A 15,230-nucleotide genomic window follows, 5' to 3' on the forward strand; every position below is an offset into this window, starting at 1 on the left:
CAATATCACCATAACATAACTTCTTTATTTACCATCCTACATGGACCTTGCATGTTATAAAAATTGGTTTTAATTTCCTTCTAATGATATGGTATGATTCTGATAAGCTCGAATTACAGATTGAGGTTTATACAACGACCCTGACGTCAGAATACGCAAATGAGGCAACATTGTTTGTATGCAAGGTGTGTGTATACAGTAGATGCAGTTTTTGTATGTTATTTATGTATGATTATGTTTCCCTGATGAAGGGGTATTGACCCCCGAAATGTTGTGCGTTCTCTAGATTTTTGCTCAAATAAAAAACAAAAAAGTTTTCATGTATTTTTGATTAACAAATATTTATTTGAGTGCAACAGAGTCCTTATGATGTACAATTATTTTATTGAAACAAAAAAGGTTTAAGAGTGTCTTTTTTAAAGTAAATAACAAGGAAATATACCAACCAAATAAAACATTGGGAGGCAATAGAGGAAAAATGAATGACAAAATAGTGTGCATTACAGAAAACACACAATTATAATGATAACTACGTCAACATTTTAATTAAAATGATCAACTCAAAATGAACGTTTCCTATGATATTTGCGATATGATTTGTAGTCCCTGGAAGCAGAAGGCCGTGATGATTTGAGCAACCACCCACTGCACATATTCACTCCATGGCTGCTGACAGTGTGAGCAACACACGTGGAACACACTGTATTCCAGTTATTCCAGCTTTGTGAGAAAAAACTCAAACACGTCATCTTTATAAAAGACATGAGGCTACAGAAAAACATCACCGACTCATTTTAATGAGTAATCCATACTCCTGTATAACAGGAACCCAAAAAGTTTAATTCAATTAAAGAAGCACTTATTTTTTACATTAATTGATTTGGGGGGGTATCAAAGTTGCACTATGGTATTCACAGTTTGGAAAACAATTACTATAAATAATTCTTCTTCAAGAGAACAATATGGTCACTTGGTCAGTATTACTCCAGAGGCTCATGGTACGGAAAGTCATGACATCATCATAATATGACATCTCAGCTGTGTCTTAGTGACCCCACAGCAATCTTTTAATATAAAAAGGTTACAAAGCTACTGGGGAGGATTGCTACTTTAAAGGATGATGACCATGTTCCTCATAGTGTTTTGTGACAGCCTTTATGTATGAATAGCCATGTTCTTTTCTCTGTTACTGCGAAGCACATTAAGATAAACAATAATACGGGATCCTTGGGAATGACATTTTTTGCCAGCACCATACATTGTCATCTGCAATGTATTTACACTTTTTGTTTGCTGTTGGTTCCAAAAGGGGAGTTGAAGATACTGTAAAAGTCCTCTTTGTATGAGAAAGTATCTCATTGTGCCAAGAAATGAGGTAGTCATAAAATAATATAGTGCTAGTTAAGAGTATTCATATAGTCTTTGGCTTCCACGTGCTCTCTTCAATGGTGGTTCAGACACCTGTCTTTTCCATTATCCAGTTCCGTAAAAAAATAATGTTAGAATAGACACCTGGTTTGTTGGGTTGGGCACATCCAACTCCAAAGCTCACTGTTCCAATAAGAAACCACGTGTTGTTAAATGCTTGGGTAACCAGAGGGCCCCCGGAATCTCCCTATGGCACAAAAAATATATAAGTGGATTAGTTTAAAAGTGTCTTGATTGGAAGCTGAGCTCACAAATGAAACTGTCGATATCAATTATTTTGAGAGAATCAGACAATTACCCTTTAGAGAGCAGAATAATTGTTGTAGGTTTTGATATATTTGAATGGACCCGCATGAGGGTTCTTCATAGTTAAAATGTAAGTGTGTACATTTTTGAAACATCACAGGTCTCCTCCAGAACACTTAAGGAACAACTTGTGAGGTTCTGAAAGCCTTCTATACTATAGTTTCATGCCATGGTCCCTTAAAATGTATCACAAACTACATTGCTCCAGGAGCAACATGACTACTAGAACTGTGAACTATTTTTAGATAACACACACAGTACAAAAGCGCTTGATGCTCCACCTGGCGGATATCATCCCATTAGGCCTCGTTTCACTCCATCCCACTGCCTTCCCTACTCTACCCCTAAATCCGCATGTTCACAAACCTAGTTTGTCCAAAAGTTCATTAATATGTTAACATAGAATCTACAGATATACTTTGATCGAATAAAAAGTTGTTTTTGTCCATTAAAAGGACATCCCAAAATGTTATAGTTTGTTTCTATTATTTATTATGATATAATAACACTTCTGGTACTGACTCAATTTCATAGACTGTCAGAATATTTAAACAAAGAACATACAAGTAATAGTTCAAAGTTTACATTTTTTTTATCTAATCCAAAAGTTATAATGTATATAAGGAATATATGAGGGTTTTGTTTTTTACACAAATTTATGCAACTGATGTTATCAACATGTTGCCGTGTTGTAAAAAGTAGAATCTGGTAACAGTAAAATATTTGGTTAAGATACTACAAATATCTTTGCATTGATCACTAGGCGGTACTAAAAGTGAAAGGATCTGCAAAAGAGTAACATTATGTAGATACTAATGAAATATAAAGCATGGGAACTGAATAATCTTTTTTTTTTTAAATAGGCATCGCGGATGCTCACCATTGTAAGGGGAAAAGAGACCCTATATTATTATGATGAGCTACAATACTCATACTTCTTGTAACCGCTGAGTACTTCAGTACATCATTTTCATGAAACTGGTATCTGGATTTGGACCATCATTGTTCTGCTCCTTGATCCAATATGTAATCTTAAAAGATCATGATTAATTTGTCCTTTGCCTATTATATTACTGAATCACACTAGCCTATGAGGTGGGAGAATACTATGCTACAAAGTGTCCTCTTGCCATAGGTATTACAATTAGATTGAGACTGCTAACAGCAACAGCATACAAAAACAACTGTTATACAAAGAAAACATCTAATCTGTCTATAAAGTGTAAAGACGCAACATAATCCTCTCCATGGGGTCAATGGACTGAATATTCAAAACTCACCTGACATGCATCAATTAATCCAGTCACATAACCAGCACAGATCATTGACGTTGTTATTACATCTCCATACAACTGAGGACTGCTGCATTTACTTGAATTAATGGTCTTCAATGGGGCCTGTTGCAGAACTTGAGATAATGCCCCTAAAAACAAAACATGTCTCATGACTTATTGCTCAGTATTTTTAAATCAGGTTTTAATTTAACAGAAAATTAAATCTTTATTTTATCTGTTTGAAATAATTCTCTCTCTCTCTCTCTCTCTCTCTCTCTCTCTCTCTCTCTCTCTCTCTCTCTCTCTCTCTCTCTCTCTCTCTCTCTCTCTCATGTAACTGGTTTATTTAGCATTAAAGTTAGAATTTATATTGGAAAGTGATTAGCTACTCTGCAATGATAAGACAAAATCAATCTGAAGACAGCAGGTGTAGAAATGTTTGCTGAAGTTGTAAGAGTTTGAATTCAAAGGTTAATTAAATAGATGGTTAGTTAGTAAGACAATACAATGGAGAGAAAAGGAGTAAGAACATAGGATTAACTATAGTTATTTAGTGACAGAACAAAGAGTTTCTTCTATATCAAAGTATCTGAAGGAATATTGGTTTAGACATTGATGATTGACCAAGAATATTTTGATCTGACAGTAAGAGAAATAGGTGACTGCAATGTTTAGACTGTTTGAGAGAAATGTATAAAGATTGCATTTTAGTTTATAGAATTCATAATCCGTTAAAATCACCAAGCTACAGATTATCCACTCTATAACTACATTCTATATGCCTGAATGATGCAAACCTGATGACTGAAATGATGCTGTAACAGATGTTTTCTATATGTCTCTGATTAAATTGAGAAAAGGTCCGTGCCGTGGACTATTTGATATATATTGGAAGGTGGGACATTTATTTGCACCCATTTAATGAAGAAAATCTTTATTTGGCGAACCAGTGAGTCCAAGCAAGACAAATCTTCTTTACTGTCCTCTACAGATATGTAATTTATCATTCAATCATTAATTTTCTGTGCCTTTCACTGATTGAGTGAGTCTCACCCATTTTAGCATAAGAAATCTCAGACTTAGGGGCCTATGCAGAGAGCAGCGCAAACATAAAAATCGCCATTTTTTGCCGAAATTTGGCAAGAGAAAAACAGATAATGCCGAGTGAAGAAAAACGCGCCATTTTTTTTTTATTTGTAAATTGCGCCACGCGGCTGGCGAGAACCTAAATCTCGCCAGTTGTAAAAATGTCCCTATTCAGAAAGGCGCGATCGCCATCTAGTGGCTGTTCGCGCCAATAACATGGAGAGAAATTATACAATTACCTCCGCCAAAAAAAGTTGGCAGGAAGCTGGAGCTCACCAGCGAGATTGGAAAATACAAAAAAAAACACGCTTTTTTTCAAACATGTTTCACCAGCGCGCATCTCGCCGGTTGAAACTCTCCATATGCACACATGATTTTAAATGCAGTTTTCAGACCTTTCTGCATATGGAGATAAAATCACGCCATTAAAGTTACAATTTATTGTTATCTCCAATTATTTCCAGCGCTGTTCTCTGCATAGGCCCCTTAGACTTTCACCGAATAAATATAGTACTTGTCCATTAAAACTCTTTGTGATCCAGAATCCACAAATCTCACTGATTTTAGTGCTTTACTGCTTATTCTTAGTGTCTATGTATACATAATTTTGGCCTTAAATGAGAAGTTTACATTTCAGTTGTAAAAAAACCAGATTTAATTAATACTAACCTGCATCACTAGTAAGCGCTCCCCATCCAGTGACGAAACACAATGTGTCATCAGGAAAGATATCAGATGTCTCCGGTAGACACACTGGGCGAATATTCCTTGTAAACTTGACTGGAGTGGACAGTCTAAGCATCGCAATATCATTTGCGTGTGTTTTACTGGTGTAATTTTCATAGATAATAAGTTCCTGGATTCTTAAGCCAGATATGGAATGTAAAGAAATTGTTCCTAGCACCACTGTCCACAAATTCAGATCATGGTTCCTGGGGAAACACAAGGGGATATGTAATCAGTTTAAAGATACAATTCTGAGTGTTTGGATGTAAAAAAACAAACAAACAAAAACTGAGATATTCTGTCAGACATATGTATATCACCGTACATTTTATAGGCTTATAATTTAGGAATCATGGAAAAAGCGTCATACAAATACCTTTATCGGTACTAAAATGAAAAATACTAACCCATATTTATTAAACAATTATAAGCCAATTGTAGGATCCTTTAAGGTGCCCTAAAGGGGCAGCCCACATACGTAGGCCAAAAAACAATGTTGTTCTTTTTTAAATACATTATTAATGGAAATTGCTTGCCTAGAAAGATTAAATCACAAAAATGTATTTTTTTTTGTTTCTTATGTAAAAATTGATATGTTTCTTTTTCCTTCTGGTTTAAATTAATTGTAAACAGATATAGAAGAACCTTGCTCAACATTGAGAAAACGCTGCATGTAAAGGTGTGTGCTGCCTGGGAAGTTATCAGAATAACAGAAAAAGTATGTGTGTACTTATGGAAGAAATCCCTTAAGGGTGCACTACTGCCGGAGTAAAGATATATTGTTGGTAAATAAAACTTCAGATTTTATTTTGCATAGTTCAAATGAAAGCGGGATACAAAACAGACATTTGTGCTCTAAATATGCTACCTGTATATTTGCTAAAACTGAGGCTACATCATAGGAGATTTATTCCAGATATACAGTACATTTAGGAATCTGTATATAGGCTGAGCATTGATGCTACAAATTATTTTCAGCCCTCTAGACCACCGTATACTAATGTGTATCATGTGTATATATTTATATTTTGATTGCAATTATTGATCAATATTAGGTACTGCATATAAGGAATGTACACCCTTTTATAATTAACTGTATTTTAGAGCACAAATGTTTGTTTTGTATCCCGCTTTTATTTTAACTATGCCAATTAAAATCTGAGGTTTTATTTACACAACACAAGTACCCAGCAAGCACTAAGAAACCACCAAAATGACCACAAATATATATATATATATATATATATATATATATATATATATATATACATACACACACACACACACACACACACACACACACACACACACACACACACACACACACACACACACACACACACACACACACACACACACACACACACACATACATATATTCATACACACACACACACACACATATATACACACATATATATACATACATACATATATACATACATACATACATACATATGTAGCCAGGTCCCCCCTCGCGCACTCACCCCCTCCTTCCCCGTTGCGAGCGCGCGGTGTGTGTTGCGGCCGGTTGCTATGACGCGATCGGGCCGGTTGCTATGGCGCAGTCGGGCGGTTGCCGGGGACGCGATCGGGCCGGTTGCCGAGGCCGCGATCGCGTTGCTGGGGTCCCCGGCGGCCGGTGAGCAGGGCGCCGCCATGCTAGGTCTGTTGCGCATGCGCAGTGACCCAGACAGCGCGGGAAGGCCCCAGATAGCTCGCGCATGCGCAGTGACCCTCTGCATTAGGCCAGCAGCCCCAAGGTCCCAGTTAGGTCCTGAGCCACCTAGTAGTTTGTGGAGCTTAGGGACAGGCCCTAGATAGGGACACTGCCCCATTAATTGGTTGCTTAGTCAGGGACACAGTGCTGAATCCGTGCGGCCCTGCGAGGTGGGTTCTGGGCTCAGAACACCACCTACAACCCTGGGACTAAGGTGATATTATCCGCGCTGGAATTCACCCAATGCGGTGTGGAGGACAACGTCGGATTGGGCGGATCTCCAGTGATATCGCGGTACCCGTGGCTGGAGCCCCGGGCAGGTAACCTACCATTCACGTGCACCAACAAGGCCTAATCACCAGACATAGTCACACATATATACAGACATTGGTGTTTGACATTTGGGAGTGCGAGACATTTGGGTGGGGGTTACTGGACACAGGGTGGGGTCACTCTGTGGGAGTTTAGCGTCCGCCGTGATGCCTAGAGGTTGTAGCGTCCGCCGTGGTGCAGAGTGGTTAGCGTCCGCCGTGGCGCAGAGTGGTTAGCGTCCGCCGTGGCGCAGAGTGGTTAGCGTCCGCCGTGGCGCATAGTGGTTAGCGTGCTGTGTGACGCCACATGTGGCTCCTCTAGAGAGGAGTCATGGTTATGTGATGTGTGATAATATATGTTTTGCTATGCAGTAAAGCCAGTCCTGTTTTATATTTGCTCGCTTTGTGTGGTTGTTTCCTGTGAGGGTCTCCTCCCACTCCGTTGGGATCCCTCCCAGGTGGAGGCGTTGCACCCAGAGATGTATAACATGCATGTACCCCAGGTTCCCCAAGCGGAGGCTTAGGCTACTGAGAGCCACACAGGTTGCACAGCAGGTAGTAGCGGTTGTATTCATAGGGAATACCCGTTACATTTGGAGGCGCTGCTGAGAGTCCAGGGGTGCCCCACTTTGTAGTTACCGTTACCCTGTCAGTCAGCATGTCTGCGCTCACGCCCAAACAAGTGGCCGACTGGGCCGAAAAGCTAGGAGAGCTTCTGCGACACGTGGTCGCCGTAGATGAGGTGCCTGCTGATGTCTCCATGTTTACTGTCTGCAGCGCAGTGAGGACATTACCTGGTCTGGCGGGCGCCCGCCTCATCAGCAAGCACTATAACATTGACCGGCAAGAGAACACCCTATTGTTAGCCACTGAACAAGCTATACTTCCTGATAGAGGCCCACGAGTAGTGTATCTACCAGAGACTTTACCGCAAGGGTGCCCTCTAATTTACCCCGGAACCGTTTCCAGTCACGTCACTTCCCTCCCCAGACATGAGGGTTGGGACGACAGAGATATGGCCGCCAGTACACCCATCCGATCAGATATATCCCTACCCAGAGTGACCTTCTCTTCTGATGCTAGGCAAGGGGCCACCAGCTGGGCCGGTAGTCCACCAACATCACCGGTTACTAACAGGTCTGTGAACAGTTCTACCCCAACCCCTAACAGGCAGCGAGCAGCGATAGCCAGTGGCTCCGACAATGATGGCTCTCTGCTAGGAGTGACATTCCCGCAGCTTGTGGAAGCGATAACTACGTCCGCTCAAGCCCAAAATTATAGGAAATTGAAGGCGTTCTCAGGAACGGTTCCTGTCCCCACAGGCGAAGAAAGTATCGATTCTTGGAAGGAGCACACCCTCAAGGTGACCGACGAATGGCCCTGCTCTGAAACGGTCAGACGGCAGAGAATCCTGGAAAGCCTACGACCCCCAGCGGCCACCATGGTCAGTGCACAGCGTGACCAAGACCCTGATCTCTCTGCTCACCAGATGGTAGACTTGTTAGTCCAGATCTATGGCAAAGAGGAAGAGGAGAGCGAGCTGTGGTTCAAATATTACGCTCTCCGACAGAAGGAGAAGGAAGACCTGTCCGACTTCCTGCAACGCATCTAGCTGGTCCTGTGGAAATTGCGAACTTGCGGCCTCATCCTATCTTCAGAGATGGACGAATATCGGCGCAAGCAGTTCCTCCGAGGGGCCATCCCCACGCATCACATCGTGATCATGATCAGGTGCTCACTAAAGGAGGGACCTCCCCCTACCTTCATGGACATTCTGGGGATCGTAAAAGGGCATGAGGCCTATACCAAGCTGCATGCAGGCACCAAGGTCAGAGATCCTCCGGCCAGTGACACCCCGGGAGCCTCCGCTCGCCGGACCAAGACACCTGTCAAAGAGGAAGATGCGCCACCCAAGTCGCCCTCAACGAAAGGGCGGGCTTCGGGGAGATCCTCCCCCACTTACCCAAAACGACTGGACCTCAAAGACGTTGTCTGCTATAACTGTGGACAGAAAGGCCATTTCTCTAGAGAGTGCCCTAATGGAGTCACCCAAGAAAAGGAAACGCCCCGTAAAGGAAGCTCGGCCAGGGCTATGATCTGTCAGAGGCAGACCTGAGAAGCCAAAACCACCGAGGCCACCCCCACGCCTTCCGAAGCCCCTCCTGACCTGAGCCCAGGCGAAGGAACTCCAGGGGGAGATGGTTACTGTCAGGTGGGCCCTTCGGCCATCGTACATGTGGTAGTAGAGGGAGTCTATGCTGCTGCTCTATTGGACACCGGGTCTCAAGTGACCATAATATACCGGCACTTCTACGACCAGCACCTGAAGCATTGTCCCCTGCGGTCGGCGGAACATATGAAGGTGAGGGGGTTGAGCAACGAGGATTACCCTATCGATGGGATTGTGAGCGTTCAACTGGAGATACTTCAATTGAATACCGGCAAGAAACATCCCATGCATGTGGAGGCAATGGTGTGCCCAAAGCCTCAAGGACAGTGTCAGTACCCGGTCATCCTGGGGACAAATACGGATATAGTACGAGCTGTAATCAGAGCCTACTTGAAGGAGACTAATGAATTGCCAATGGCCAATACACGCCTGGATCCTGTACTGAGAGAGGAGTGCAACCGAGTATATGCCCTAGAGCGTCACGGGGACCTCTACAATCGTCAACGCGGATTGACGACCATTTCACCAGGGGGAGTGAAACGCCTGGCCGTCTGGTGCTGTTATCCGGATCGGGAGGAGACCGATCATCTGTTCTCTCTGGAGAGTGACCCTGAGGAAGAGATCCAGAGAGGATATAGGGTAATACCTGAAGTAAGAGAGTGGACGACCCGAATTCCTCTCCGAACCCATGTGTATATTCAAAACATCTCTCCATTTCCAATGGACATCGATGTAGGACAAAGTCTGGGCAGTATATATCCCGTCAGCCCGGTAGAAACAGCGCCCCAGGTGAACGCCGCTGCAGTAGGTGAGCAGTTAGTCGACCTGGACTTCAACTTCGGAGACTCGACTCTGCCAACTGAGTTGAAGGGTCGACTGACAGCCAAGCTGAGGGAAAGAAGAACAGTATTTTCTACCAGCGAGATGGATGTGGGCCGCAGCCGCAGCGCCCAACACACTATTAGGCTGAGTGACGCCACTCCGTTCCGTGAACGTTCTCGTCGTATCTCCCCCAGGGATGTGGACGATGTAAGGGATGTCCTGGAGGAGATGAAGACCACTGGAATACTGACGGAGTCACGGAGTCCTTATGCATCACCCATAGTGGTAGTAAGGAAGAAGAATGGGTCTGTAAGATTGTGTGTCGATTATCGGACTCTGAATAATCGTACGGTACCTGACCAATACAATCTCCCTCGTATTGAAGAGATCCTGAATGCTCTGAACGGGAGCCAATGGTTTAGTGTGCTCGATTTGCGATCTGGGTACTACCAGGTACCCATGAGTGAAGAGGATCATGAAAAGACTGCCTTCGTCTGTCCTCTGGGCTTCTACCAGTTTACGCGTATGCCCCAAGGTATATGTGGAGCCCCTGCTACTTTCCAGCGGCTGATGGAAAAGACAATAGGGGACATGAACCCTCGGGAGTGTCTGGTTTACCTGGATGACATCATTGTCTTCGGAAAGACCTTAGAAGAACACGAGGAGAGGCTGCTGAAGGTGATAGATCGCCTTGGCCAAGAAGGATTGAAGCTATCACTCGACAAGTGTAGGTTTTGTCACACCTCGGTGACCTACGTGGGACACATCGTGTCTGCTCAAGGGATTGCTACTGATCCAGCCAAGGTAGAAGCGGTGGTGAACTGGCCGCGTCCCGATAATGTCACGGAACTGCGGTCCTTACTCGGTTTCTGTGGGTATTACCGTCGGTTCGTGGAAGGGTACTCTAGTCGAGCTAAACCCCTGAACAATTTGCTGAAGATATACCCTGAAGATACTGGGAGAAAGGCCACGTCGGCCCGTCAACCGTTTGGCGATAAGTGGACGCCTGAGTGTGAACGGGCCTTCCTGAACTTGAAGAAAAGCCTGACTGAAGCACCAGTGCTTGCATATGCTGACCCAGAACAACCATATGTCCTGCATGTGGATGCCAGTCTCAATGGACTGGGCGCTGTCCTGCATCAGAAGCACCCCGAGGGTCTTCGGCCTGTAGCCTACATCAGCCGCAGTCTGACACCCAGTGAGCAGAAATATCCGGTACACAAGTTAGAGTTCCTGGCTCTCAAATGGGCGATCACGGAGAAACTTCATGATTACCTCTATGGTGTTACGTTTGAGGTAAGGACCGATAACAATCCCCTCACGTACATCAATACTTCCGCCAAATTGGATGCAGCCGGACACCGATGGCTGGCGACCCTATGTAACTACCGATTCTCCCTGAAGTACAAGCCAGGGCCTTTGAACATTGGGGCCGATGCTCTATCACAACGACCAGGATTGAGTGCTACCCCTGATGATGATGAATGGGAAGAGATCCCTGGACCTGGGATGCGGGCATTGTGTAGTATAGCGGCCGTCATCAATGATCAGGTCGCATTCTCTGAACTAAGAGTTGCCAATTCGTTAGGGTGCCAGTCGCAGGCGATCCCTGCTGCCTACTGCGACCCCGCAGGGATGAACATAACCCAGGACAAAGTCATAAGATGGAAAGACTTAGTGGACTATCAATTAAGAGATCCAGTAATCAGCATCATCCGACAAGCCGTTCAGCGAAAGAACCCCGCTCTATTGAAGAGTGCTCCCCGAGATCTGGTCGCGTTACTCATGCGTGAGGTGGACAAGTTCGAGATAGATAATTGTTTGCTCTATAGGGTAGTCCAATATCATAACCACCCTGATAGGCGACAACTAGTTCTACCCCAAAACTTGAGATATATGGTGTTGAAGTCTCTACACGATGAACACGGGCATCTCGGTGTAGAGAAGACTTTTGGGCTAGTCCGAGACTGGTTTTTCTGGCCCAAGATGCGGGAAGCGGTGGAACAACACTGCCGCCGTTGTTCCCGGTGCGTTCAACGCAAGACGTTACCTACCCGAGCAGCTCCCATGGCCCATCTTAAGAGTTCTGGTCCAATGGACCTGGTGTGTATGGACTTCCTGTGTATCGAACCTGATAGTCGAGGAATCGGTAATGTGCTGGTCATCACGGACCATTACACCTGCTATGCACAGGCCTTCCCCACAAAAGACCAGAAGGCTATCACGGTCGCGAAAGTTCTATGGGAAAAGTTCTTCGTTCATTACGGTCTTCCAAACCGACTTTACTCCGACCAAGGGCGAGATTTTGAGAGTACTCTGATCCGAGAATTACTTAAAATGCTGAACATCGCCAAATCCCGGACGACTCCGTACCACCCTGAAGGAGATGCTTTACCTGAACGATTCAACAGGACCCTGTTGGACATGCTTGGAACCCTGAAGGGAATGCAGAAAACAGAATGGAGTCGTCATGTAGAAACTTTGGTACACGCGTACAACTGTACTCGCCATGAGTCCACTGGGTTCTCCCCGTACTTCCTCATGTTTGGGCGGGAGGCCAGACTTCCAGTAGATGTGCGTCTCCGAGTATCAACGGACGGGATACTCAATACCACTCATTTTAAGTACGTGCAAAGGCTAAAAGACAGTCTGCAACAAGCTTACCAACAGGCTGAGAAGTCTACAGCCAAACTGAATGCTGGTAACAAGAGACGATATGACAATAAAGTCAAGTATCGAGAGTTACGTCCTGGGGATGCAGTGTTACTTCGTAATTTGGGAATCCCCGGAAAACATAAACTGGCGGACCGGTGGAGAGATGGCGTATATGAGGTGAAGACCCTATGGAGGGACCCTCTCAAAGGGACCATCCCGCAGAAGGGGCATCTCCCGAAGGAGCTACGGGTAAAGGGCCCCATAGGCCAATGGCACCAACAGGCCAGCCTTTGGATCCACAGAGCCCGTGTTTTGTACCCTCAGAGACATTTCTCCCCTCAAGGGAAGAGGTAGGCCTCAGGACTATGCGTATTACTCCCCCGAGGGAGTTGCCGAAGAACAACTCCGACGGAGTCAACGAGTCAGGTACCCGCCAACTCGGGTTACCTACGATCAAATGGGGGCACCCCATTATGAGGCTCAGCAGTGTTCTCGTAGTAAGATACAGTCTGTGATTGTGATGCTCAACGAGTTATGCAATCTCGTTTAGAGTTACCTGTGCTAAGTTATATAGTTACTGCATTTTTTATTATATAATTTTTGTACATTGTTGGGAAGTTATGTGGTCCAAGCGAGGACGTTGGAGTTTTCACCAGGGGGAGGATGTAGCCAGGTCCCCCCTCGCGCACTCACCCCCTCCTTCCCCGTTGCGAGCGCGCGGTGTGTGTTGCGGCCGGTTGCTATGACGCGATTGGGCCGGTTGCTATGGCGCGGTCGGGCGGTTGCCGGGGACGCGATTGGGCCGGTTGCCGAGGCCGCGATCGCGTTGCTGGGGTCCCCGGCGGCCGGTGAGCAGGGCGCCGCCATGCTAGGTCTGTTGCGCATGCGCAGTGACCCAGACAGCGCGGGAAGGCCCCAGATAGCTCGCGCATGCGCGAGAAGAGTCTGCCAGTCCCCAGGGTGCATAGGGGCAGAGCCACATGACTCCAGGGAGCCAATAGGGCTGAGGGATTGCCTGGGAATAGAAAGGATACATTTCGCGGGGTTTTGCAGCCACGCAGTTAGTCAGGATCCGGACCAGCTAGGGGTAAGAGGTGGATGCAGGGGTCAGTGACCCTCTGCATTAGGCCAGCAGCCCCCAAGGTCCCAGTTAGGTCCTGAGCCACCTAGTAGTTTGTGGAGCTTAGGGACAGGCCCTAGATAGGGACACTGCCCCATTAATTGGTTGCTTAGTCAGGGACACAGTGCTGAATCCGTGCGGCCCTGCGAGGTGGGTTCTGGGCTCAGAACACCACCTACAACCCTGGGACTAAGGTGATATTATCCGCGCTGGAATTCACCCAACGCGGTGTGGAGGACAACGTCGGATCGGGCGGATCTCCAGTGATATCGCGGTACGCGTGGCTGGAGCCCCGGGCAGGTAACCTACCATTCACGTGCACCAACAAGGCCTAATCACCAGACATAGTGGCTGCGCAGTCACACATATATACAAACATTGGTGTTTGACATTTGGGAGTGCGAGACATTTGGGTGGGGGTTACTGGACACAGGGTGGGGTCACTCTGTGGGAGGTTAGCGTCCGCCGTGATGCCTAGAGGTTGTAGCGTCCGCCGTGGCGCAGAGTGGTTAGCATCCGCCGTGGCGCAGAGTGGTTAGCGTCCGCCGTGGCGCAGAGTGGTTAGCGTCCGCCGTGGCGCATAGTGGTTAGCGTGCTGTGTGACACCACATGTGGCTCCTCTAGAGAGGAGTCATGGTTATGTGATGTGTGATAATATATGTTTTGCTATGCAGTAAAGCCAGTCCTGTTTTATATTTGCTCGCTTTGTGTGGTTGTTTCCTGTGAGGGTCTCCTCCCACTCCGTTGGGATCCCTCCCAGGTGGAGGCGTTGCACCCAGAGATGTATAACATGCATGTACCCCAGGTTCCCCAAGCGGAGGCTTAGGCTCCTGAGAGCCACACAGGTTGCACAGCAGGTAGTAGCGGTTGTATTCATAGGGAATACCCGTTACACATACATACATATACATATCTCAATTGGAGTGCTACTGGGCATGGCTAAATATATACAACAAAAAACAGAGAAGCCCAGAGCTACATCCAATATGACAAAAATACACAGTGAAATACCTATATATCTCTTGAAAAAGGGTAATTTAGTTAAAACCTTTGGCCAAAGCATTTTAAGCCTGCAAGCCACATCAAGGAATGACCAAATTTGCAATTCCTAATACTAACTGATTCAAATTCTTATTTACCTCTATAATTAGAGGAAAAATGATCACATTGGATCTGTCCCAACCAGCTGCATGAAAAAGACCTGGTTACTTGGAAAGTCGGGAGGGGCGAGCTTAAACCCTCGTAGGGAGGAGCCACTAACCACCAACATATCGATATATACAAAAAGGTTTACAGTTGTATCACAAAAGAGATTAGGTACACATTGTCAGCATGCTCCAAAAATGTTTAATTACCATGGAACCATTAAAAGATTAAAAAAAAAACATTTTTAAATATTTATATGATGAAAAAAAATAGTATCAGTCAAATATACAGTATGTTACCCACGAAACATGCCACTGCCATTATTTCATTTTGGTTCTAGGAGGGACTACCCCTTAGGCTTGGCACCATGGTGTCTGTGTTCAACAGATGAAGCTGCTTTTGTACCAAAATTCCATGTTTAACTTACGTTTTGCAATAACAGATATACAGTAAGCCTTGTCCCCAA

The 15,230-nt window shown here is 45.3% G+C and overlaps 1 protein-coding gene across 1 annotated transcript in view; it reads right to left on the reverse strand.

The window, feature by feature from the left end:
- Nucleotides 1-405: 405 nt before the first annotated feature.
- LOC142498962 (transmembrane protease serine 11C-like) overlaps nucleotides 406-15,230 on the reverse strand; it is a 48,316-nt gene continuing 33,491 nt past the window's right edge. The window contains exons 9-11 of the mRNA XM_075607662.1: nucleotides 4,764-5,026; nucleotides 3,015-3,157; nucleotides 406-1,615 (exon numbers count right to left, since the gene is read on the reverse strand). Coding sequence (XP_075463777.1) covers nucleotides 1,454-1,615; nucleotides 3,015-3,157; nucleotides 4,764-5,026 — 568 coding nt within the window. The 3' untranslated portion in view covers nucleotides 406-1,453. The remainder of the gene's footprint in view (nucleotides 1,616-3,014; nucleotides 3,158-4,763; nucleotides 5,027-15,230) is intronic.

This window comes from Ascaphus truei, chromosome 1, assembly GCF_040206685.1.
Source record: "Ascaphus truei isolate aAscTru1 chromosome 1, aAscTru1.hap1, whole genome shotgun sequence".
NCBI classification, from domain to species: domain Eukaryota; kingdom Metazoa; phylum Chordata; class Amphibia; order Anura; family Ascaphidae; genus Ascaphus; species Ascaphus truei.